The following is a 10,251-nucleotide window of genomic DNA, read 5'->3' as shown; positions in this document are numbered from 1 at the left end:
TTTTCAACTCATTTCCTCTCTCACGTTTTATAAAACATTTCTCTCAAGTGTGACTCAAGGCTCGCTCGTACGTTAAAATTGTCTGCAAAATTCAACTTTCACAAGGCTAACTTATTCGGTGGGTTAGAACAAGTGTTGCACAATCATTCTCCCACTGCCGCACGAGTGCAATGTGATACATGATATGTCATTCATTCTTATCAACAAGAAATTTGTACCATTATTTAAACAAGGACGAAGTGAGATTTCAGGCAAGCTGTACACAAAGGAATACATTATCTTCAAATAATGTTCTCATGGAAATAACAAACATGCCGGTGACTCTTAAATTCTAATTGAGAAATCTGAGGTAATGGTGTACACAGAAAGTAAAGATGTGGAGAAGAACCTAAAACTACAGCTACAAGACAAAATTGCAGCTCAAACACACAATCAACTCACCTCTGATTTGGACATTTTCATCTCTATTGCTTCCCTGAGTTTCCTCCCCAAAGCATACGCCAAAGGAGGAGGAACAGCATTCCCAATTTGCCTGTGTTTGTGTTGAATATTCCCAGCAAATATATAGTTGTCTGGGAATCCCTGCGCAAAACCAACACACATGCTTAAAAACATACCATGTTTGTTGAGAATTGACTAATTAAAGGCTTGGTCATGGGTTTATAAGTAAGGAATACATCTCTATTGGTATGAGGCCTTTTGAGGAAGCCCAAAGTAAAGCCACGAGAGCTTATGCTCAAAGTCGACAATATCATACCATCGTGGAGAATCGTGATTCCTTACTTGCAATGTACTACACCTTCATGGAGATATCTAAATCCCTTCTTGCTACAAATACACAACTTGTAAGGATGAAAGGAGAATGAAGCAATAACTTACTTGAGATCGAGCACATTCGCGGACGGTAAGTATCCTATCCTGCTCAGGGTGGAAGCACATCCCAACCTTCCCCATTGGTTGTGGGTCAGTAATTGAAGTGGGGAAGTTCCCCTCCCAATCCAACCGACCGAACAAGCCTTTCCATTGGTTGTGCCTCTTGGCTGTGTTCGGCAGGCACCAGGGTATCATATCATGCATCTGTCCAGTTGACAACCGAACCTGACGACACAACGTGGAAAAATGGAGGGAATAAGATGAAGGCCGACCCAAGAATATGCAGACAAGCCAACTAATATCTTTTCCAAATGTGAATTGAACTGAATAGATTCATAAACTAGAAGTGGTTCACCCATCAGAAAGAATGTACCTTCTCATCTGGAAGGTCGCGCCAATCAGCGCCTGGGCGTTTGGGAATTCTTTGACATCTAATAAGATTTAGCTCATTCATTTCTTTTGATATATGATCATTTAAGACAAGGATATCTCCTCGAATCTTCTTTTGAAACCAAGATGTTGGTTCGCTCTTGTACTGCATCAGAATGAAGAGATCAGCAGAAAGATAACAGAACATGACATGTTTAAAGCGGAAAGGCAAATAAGAATCACCTCCATTGTTGTCACAGAAGCACCATTTCCAACAGCTGGAAGATCGCCAATTGTATCTCTGACAGTAATTGGACGAAAAGGTGCACCTCCTGCCGTACTAGGAACAGCAGCATACCGAGTATTACCAGACAATGAAATCTTGAGCTCTGGGCTACCGAACACATGCATTGGCTCTGGCCATTCTGGTAGAATTTCCTCTGGAGATGCTGCCCATATGAATGCACGTTTTCTAGATTGAGAGATTCCATATGCCCCAGCTTCCAGAATACCAAATCTTACCTATACAAATAGCAAGTTAATTCAATCTGGATTCTTAATTCCTTGGTTGGCACCCATAAAGATAAAGAACCTATCCTCTGCTAACATTCCTATCCCATTCACAACTATGAACAAAGAATCGCTGCAGGCAAACAATGACTTTGATTTGGACTAATACAGAATTAAAAGACTACACCTACCTGATATCCCATCTCAAGAAGTGATGCTAAGGTAAGGCGAAAAGTTTGCCCCTTATTGAACGAAACAAAATTCCTCACGTTCTCCAGAAGAAAATACTTTGGACGAAAGTATTCGGCAAAGGATAAGAATGCCAATATCATCTCGCATTGGACCTTACTCCAGGTACGTTGATTAAAACGATTCATTCCAGAAAAACCCTGTGTGTAGAAAAATATTAGAATAATGAAAGGTTTGGATATTTCATGTTATAAATATGAAATGCAAGATGTTAACCATACCTGACAAGGAGGTCCTCCATTGATGAATTCAACTTGTCCTGGACGAGGCAGATTATTGATCTCCTTTTCATCAAGTTTTTCTGCTAGTTCAATTGCTTCAGAAGTTGATACACAATCATCAGCATCACCACATGCTGTCATGACAGCCCTGCATTAAAATCGATATGCACCTCATTGAGAAAACAACGCTTAGCATGAAAACCATATACACCTCATTGAGAAACTCCAAGACAATGTACAACCAAAAAAAGAAAAGATCAAAACTGGGAAAGGAAAATAAGACAACTCCAAAAATAGAAGAAATATTTAAGCACAATTGCCATCCGCGATCAACCTTAGAATCACATTGCAATTGTTCACAAATGTCAATGCCTCTGGATGATTGAGACTAAATGCTTCACCCGCAGGCTCTTCATATTCAATGGCCCATTTGGTAACTGAAACGCCTATAACAAAAGCATAATGGCCACGATGTGAGGTCAGTCATCGAAGAAAGTTATAGTTTTTACTCAAGACATAGAAAACTGAAGTTACCTGCTTGCTGCAGACCCTCAGATAAGCCACCACATCCAGCAAATATATCCAGAGTAGCCAAACGGTTTTCCAATGGCAAATCTTTTTTGTTGTCAGTTTCATCAGGTATACTTTCTCCTTCTTTACACTTCCCTTTTTTCTTTCTTTGTGCTGCGTCACTCATTGGCATTTCGGAAGAGGAACTTAGTTTCACATTCGCTGGCAACTGAAAAAAAAAAACATATTAAACATCCAGGGAAGAAAAATACAATTCAAGGAATGCTCTGATTGATGCAGAAGGTAATAGGGATGCCTATGAACTTCACTTGGAAGCATTGTCCCAGCCAAGATCCTATCTACTAGTACAAAACATTATTTGTCAAATTTCTGAAAATCCAGTAGAAATTAAAACGAAGTCACAACATAAGACTATCCTACTCTTCCAGCTGAGCTGAAAGCACTGTTTTTTGAGAAAGCGTTGACTATTGACAAGGTGTTAGTAAAAAAGAAATGATTGAAGGGAGCAAACTGAATAAGAGTATCTAAGGGAAGGCATTTGCAAGACTCAGTAGAGAAAGTAAATGTAGAGAGCGTTAGAAAAGTTTGATCTGTCCCGAGTGTTATACCCTCTGTTGTGCATGACTAAAGAAGAAATCTATTACCAGCCTACGTAGTATGTCCGGTGGACCTACTATGGTGTGAAGAGTTGAGGCGACCATGGAGCACATGATGTGAAACTAATTGAGAAACCATGACTTCTCTAATTCAGCTAACACAAGTCAAGCACTAACCACCACATCATAGAAGGCCAAAGCTAGAACCAAATTTTGTTCATATGTAGAATTTGTTCTCTTCCTTGCAAGTCAATATCCAATATCTTGGCAGAATTCACGTGATCATTTGTTAATGTTTAAATTCACACCAAAAAATAGTTACCTTTTTTATGGCTCCCTTCTCTGGATAATAGAGATGTTCGCAAAAGAAGATATGATCGAAGATAACAGGGCAGTTTGACATTGGGATATCCTGCTTTTTTCTTACTTCACACTTCCCTTCTATAGCAGAAACAGGCTTCATTGATATTTCATCACTGTAGTACAGCTGAAAAGAATTGCAAGTGTTATTAATTAATAACAATGAAAAGTCCACAAACAGTAGTCAAATGAACAAATTATGCCCAGTAAATAAGAAAATTGGAGTCCAAATGTAATGCAGTACATTTGATGGCATACAAAGATCTAATTCCATGATATTCCAAATTTTATAAACCTGGAAAAAGCACTTACTTCTCTAATATCAGAGCAGTATGCCTTTTCTACCGAAATGTCCTCTGGTCTAAAAAATCTTCTAACTTTGACCATAGCTGATAATGGAACAGGTTGTTTCGAACCCTTGGGTGATTCAATTCCCAACAATTGACAAACAACATAAGCATTGAGGCCCACATTTCTTCCACCCTTGAATGTCTCAATGCCTCTATCATCAGTTCCAAAATGATGAGGAGCTAAGTAAACATAATCATTAACAGAATAGTCAGTGCCCTTGTACTTGAAGCTGGTCAAAGAAGAATGCAACTCTATGGTGTCCTCTTTTTGGGTTTCCTTTAGTTTACAAGAATGGCAATCTCCGGTTCCCAGGCCCATTGTTTCTTTTGGAAGACAAAAGAAAGCACCTTTTTCAGGCCAATATAAACTTTTACAATAGAACTCCATAGGCAATCCTCTACGTTTCCTCTCCTCTGCTCTTTCCTCGTCAGCCTTAACCTTCTTCGCATTATCCTTACGGTGCTGATATCCCCAAGGCCTCATGCAAATCTCTATAACCACTGTTTCTTTAATTTCACTCAACTCTAATTCTAGGCAATCATTTGTAAGAAAAACCTCCCGCTCCTTTGCAGCATTGCCTAAAACAGTCTCTAATCCTCTTACCACAAGTCTACCGTGAACCATTTTCCTTGCGTTGGAATTTTCATACATGTACTCCACAAGACATATGGCAGGCAAGTCATCTACATTATCTGGTTCCACAGACACAAAACCACCCACGGTAACCAAATTTCCATGGACAATGGCTTGTTTGTAAAGAGGATAGCCTTGACTTGTTGTGCCCACTATTTCACTCTCCCATTTAATTTTTCCCTCAGAAAGCTTTGCCTTTGCAGGCTTTACAACAGGTTTTGATTCCTCAGTTTTCAAATCCACTTGACCATCTTCCTCTTCAACCTCTTCCAATTCTTCGTCTTCAACCTCCTCATCTTCTTCCAGTTCATCTTCTTTTGTTTCATTATTATCTGCTTCTTTCAAGTCATCCGGCAAATAATTTGAGTAAAATTCTCCCCAAATCCTGTTTATCAATCTAGTTGTTGTAGCAGGCATAGCCCTTTTTGATGTTACAGGATTCATTGAAGCTCTTGGATTCATGTTCACTTCCTTCTTTAGTACAGCCTTCTTTTTTACTAACCACTTGGTATGATGCCTTTCCTCCATTTTATCACTAAGCCCAGTTATAAAGGCACACTTCCGGATCACATCATCTGGATATTCAGAAAAGGTTTGCAGTATTATTTGTCCATGTACCACCACATACCTCTCAACAACTGATGGGGTAGAAGAGATATAAGCAGGATTGTTCTTATCAAATTCAGAAACTCTTTTGATAATATCGGAGAAAGAAAGCTTTGAGGCACGGCTCTGCTCCTTCAGTATGGTAATAATGCTTATGGCAAGCCTTGCAGTTCTTAGTACTGTTTGATACCATGGAGCATACTGTTTGGATGGCTTTCCCAACCGATACCTAATGGAACAAATAGAAAACAGTAATATTACGATAAAATGGAACTTATGTAAGAAGTGGTGAAGACAAACAGTATTTCCAACAATTTAATGTCATTATATTATAAAGGTTAAATAGTCGTATTACCAGGCCATGTCAGTGCGAATTGATATGAACACCATTGAAGATCCAAATTCAATCATCCACTCCTTTATTGCACTCAAATAAATTGGAATACCATCAGTGTCCTGTATTTGAACCGAAGATGACACACTAGTATCAGCATCAAGACAGAATCCACTTCCATCATCAGCAGTCATGATCCCCGATCCATATATTGTCACATCAATGTCATCACAAGGTTTCATTGGAAGGAGTTCTAAAGAAATAAGCCGGGAATCAGCGTTGTAAAGGGACCAGTTATGAAGCATGCTTCGAGGAAGATCATCAGGATCACATATATCCATATCCCCATCGAAGATAACATACTCGTCCATTTCGTCTTTCGTAGTTTTGTAAAAGGCTGGTAGAGGATAGTCATTTGCAATTTCATCCTCATTGATTTTGATGTAGAACTTGTTTGATGTAGTAGAACGCTGATTTTTTCTTTGCTTTGCAGATCGCCAATACTCCTCTTCTTGCAGCAACTTAGCCAATTTCAAATCCTCATCTTCCTCAGCTCCAAACCCAGGCATATTGGGAGGATTGAACTGTTCTCCATCTTTAATCTTCAAACCGACATTTGTGAACCCATCAAATATGCCAGTACTTGGTGGCAAGTTCCTTTGTTTTCTGCTTTCATCCCTTAGAGCACAAAGAACAGGCAAGTCTATGAAAATCTGGTCATTTCTCTTGGATGTTTCATCCAAACCAACAAGTTGATTATATATAAACTCCCCCTGCAAGATGATAAAATCTTTGACAGACATCCCAGCAGGAAAATTTCGACTACTATTCAAGGAGCGTACTACTCCAGCAACCAACTCATCCAGTGTCAAATCTGGATTCCCACCAGAAGTCCTTGCCAATTTCTTGTAGACCTCCACACAGGCATTGGCTTTTTCATAGAAGATATTATATAGCTTTCTGTAAGAACCTGCAGGCTTAACACAATCATAATCAGCTATATCGGTGGAGATCCATATAGTTGGTAAGCCATCCTCATAACCAGATATTGTCCAAGACTCGATCCGTCCAAATCCTTCGCACCTAACACCCTTATTTTTCTCTTTATCAGGGGTGTCTTCAAAAGGCAAGATAGTACCCGAAATGAACAAATTATTTACTTCTAACATTTCAACAGCCTGTGGCTTTCCATCCTCATCATGAAATGTAAATTCAGTCAGTCTCCTATTTGGCCGAAAATCATCCATACCGGAGGTTGTCAAGCCAACTGCAGCTATCTCATCTTCCACCGCCACCTCCCTTTTGCATTCAATAACAGAAGATTTCTCTGGTAATGGAATAGTTTTGACCTTAAAATCTGAGCAGGCAGCAGCACGCTTTGGCATTTTCCTAACACCAACAACTTGTTCTTTCGTCTCTGACCTACTTCTCTTCTGCTTTGGTTTAACTGGTTTCACATCTTGAGTGTCCGACTTTTTTAGATCATTAGATGTAGCCATCAATTGACTCCTAGTCTTCTTTGCCATACCTGTAATACAACATGCATTTAGCTTATGGACGAAAATGGATTAAATCAGAAGGCGCAAACATACTCCAACGGACATCATGCAGATTAAAGAGAAACGTAGGAACATCATCAAGAACAAACAGTAAAAAGCCATCATGAATCAAAAATGGAAAACACAAAAAACATTTGATTAAAATCATATCTCCCACCTCTAGGAAAACGAAACACTTGGATAAACTACTATTATTTGGTGTACAAAACAACCACAAATAAAATATGAAAAACACAAGTAAGCTTGATATGAGAGCTTCAAACTTGAAGAGACCAGAGAAGCCAGCTACCTACCCATGGTTAACAAAACAGTGATACCAAAGTCAAAAGAATGCAAAACAGATGAAGTAAAGAGGAACCCACAAGCCGATCCTTATATATGCATGTCATCTATACTCCAATAGAAAAAAGCAGATGCAGTGAAATGTTGACAGATCAAAAAGATGAAGCAGCCAATGCTAGTAACTAACTAGAAAGAGAAAAGGAGAAAACCACGGAAACCCAGAAAGCATAATGCCAAATAGCCTCAGGGAACCAAACAAATGCTTGAGTTAAACCGTAAGTAACCGAAAGAAACCGAAAGAAGGAGAAAAACTCTAGCACAATACACGACAAAAGCCAGTTCAACAACCAAAAAAACAAAGAAAACACAAGAACAACAAAATCACACAAGATAATCGGTTACTAGAATCGTCTGATTTCAGGGGAAAAAGAGAACACAGATGCAGAAATGCAAAATTAATGGATCAAATGCATGAAAGGGAGTGAAATGAGAGAGAGAGAGAGAGAGAGAGAGAGAGAGAGAGGGCGGGGCCTGACCTGAGGAAGAATGTACAGCGGCGAAGAAGGAAGGACGAGGAAGGAGGGGATTGTGAGAGAGAGAGATGAGAAGAAATCAATAGAAAAAAGAGAAGGGGAAGAAGAAGAAGAAGAAGGCGGGAAAGTGAAAAAAGGGAATGGATTGGTATAATTTGGACACAAAATTTGAGTACAAAAATGGCATATGAGAGCACAGAGGTTCCCGCGTTTGCATTTGGCGGGTACTCAATGCTCATCCCTTTCCCTTCCAATTTCTACATACAAACAATGCTCTTTGACTACCGCTGGTGATTACTGAGTTGTCTTTGGAGCCCCGCTGCTGCCCTAATCAAATCTCCCCTTCCCCTCCACACCATATCATTTTTTTTTAAATAATATCACAATTTTTTTTTTTTTTTTTTAATTTTAATACAATTTCATTTTGTAATTTAATGAATATTTTCATATTCTCACTTTCGAATTTATTATATTTTTCGAGTTTATTATAGTAAAGTAGCTAGTTTATAACTCGAATACGACAAATGTGATTACCGTTAATTAGTTGAGGATAAAGATAGAAACTAAATCTAACCGTACAGAAATCATTGTTCTTTGTCGTCTTTCATTTACGTTAATACCGTTACACACTTTAACCTTATTAATACCGTTATGTATTTGATACGTACGTTAATCTTGTTAATACCGTTACACATCTTATACGCACTTTACCTTATCTTGAATTATAGAAAATATCCATAAAAAAAATATTTAAACTTTCCAAAATTAATTCACGTCAACTTTACAAAATAAATAAATAAATATATTCTTAGGGTTGGTATGTAAAATGATTTGTATTTTGTTAAAAAAAAAATATAGTTCTACTTTCGAGAGTTGTATTAGTATCCGTAAACCTAAAACATGAACTCCTCCCTCTTATCTACACTATATCACATAGGAGTGTATATTCAACCCGATAATCCAAACCAACCTAACTTGAATTGGGTTCATTTATTTGAACCTGAACTGGTTTGGTTTGGTTGCAGGTTGACTCGAACTAAACAAAAATTTATAAAATACATTAAGAATTTTAGCATTTTCATAAATTTTTTGAAGTGGTACTTTGGGTCTATGCACATCGAAAACATTATTTCTTTTTATTGTTTTGTTAAATTTCTTTTATATTATTTTATTATTTTAAGTTTCTTTTATATTATTTACATTATTATTTTTAATTTCTTTTTAAAAAATACGTTAATATTTCATATTATTTCTAAACACATTATTTATAATACGAATAAATTAACAAACAACCATTCATACACTTCGTATTATTTTTAAATATATTATTTATAATAGGCATAAACTAAAACAATTCTACCAGAATTTTGTTTTAAATTTAAGTATATGGTTTAGATAAGATTATTGATTTTGATTTATACCTACTATTTAGATAAATTCTTGATTATTTTAGGAGTTCTTTAACACCTACGTTGTTGACACACAATTAAATTGATAAAAAAATTAATTTCGATAGATTTTAAAAATTTTGTTCTAAAATTGGGAAAGTAATTCTAAATTTTAATGTATTTATTATCTAGAAATATCTGTATCAATATTTAACTAAGGAAGTTGCAACTTTCTCTGATGAATTTATTTTTTTAGTGATTATAGATTCATTTGGGTTTGTTTGTGGTTTTTTTTAATATAGTTTATCTAATATTGTATTGAATAATTATGAATGATAAATAAATAATTTCTTTTAACAACCGACAACCCAACTCGAACTCAACCCGAAAATAAATGGTTGGGTTGGGTTGGATTACCAATCCAATTTGATCTTTTGGGTTGGGTCAAGAAAATCTTCAACCCAAATCAACTCGGAACATGTGTACCCCTGACATCACATAGCTAGTCTATTTTGTTTTTCTTTCTTTCTATCTATGACCTAATACTTTCCTTTTTTTTCTTCATTTTTTCTCCCTCTTCTTCAATACCCTCCTATTCTGCTTGTGTTCAATGTATCTTTAAAACTATTCTATTCACGGTATCATTCCAGTCCTAACCAGAATTAAATACTCAATTTTTTTTAAAATTTTAACTTTTAGTATTTCATTAAGAACTTTGACCGTCATTTCAAGATAATATAGAAAATACAAAATGCTTTGAAAAATTATAAAAATCCAAGAAAAATACAAAAGAAAATACGTAAAAAAAATTAAGAAAATGGTCCAAATCAATTTCAAGGGGCAAAATGGTCATCAT

At 36.7% G+C, this 10,251-nt stretch overlaps 1 protein-coding gene across 1 annotated transcript; it reads right to left on the bottom strand.

The window, feature by feature from the left end:
• Positions 1-259: 259 nt before the first annotated feature.
• Positions 260-8,327, bottom strand: LOC111792759 (DNA (cytosine-5)-methyltransferase 1B). Its single transcript, XM_087127581.1, has 12 exons — positions 8,011-8,327; positions 5,655-7,161; positions 4,022-5,528; positions 3,672-3,836; positions 2,757-2,961; positions 2,557-2,668; positions 2,223-2,370; positions 1,944-2,141; positions 1,486-1,764; positions 1,247-1,408; positions 880-1,098; positions 260-582 (listed from the first exon to the last, which is right to left on the bottom strand). Exons 2-12 carry the CDS (start codon positions 7,157-7,159, stop codon positions 433-435), a joined length of 4,650 nt encoding a protein of 1,549 aa, XP_086983707.1. The 5' UTR covers positions 7,160-7,161; positions 8,011-8,327; the 3' UTR covers positions 260-432.
• Between the last annotated feature and the right edge of the window lie 1,924 nt (positions 8,328-10,251).

The sequence above is a fragment of the Cucurbita pepo genome, chromosome 1 (assembly GCF_057944985.1).
Source record: "Cucurbita pepo subsp. pepo isolate OVF chromosome 1, ASM5794498v1, whole genome shotgun sequence".
In the NCBI taxonomy this organism is placed as follows: domain Eukaryota; kingdom Viridiplantae; phylum Streptophyta; class Magnoliopsida; order Cucurbitales; family Cucurbitaceae; genus Cucurbita; species Cucurbita pepo.
Note: the sequence above shows the minus strand (reverse complement) of the source record. Positions and strands in the feature narration are given on the sequence as shown.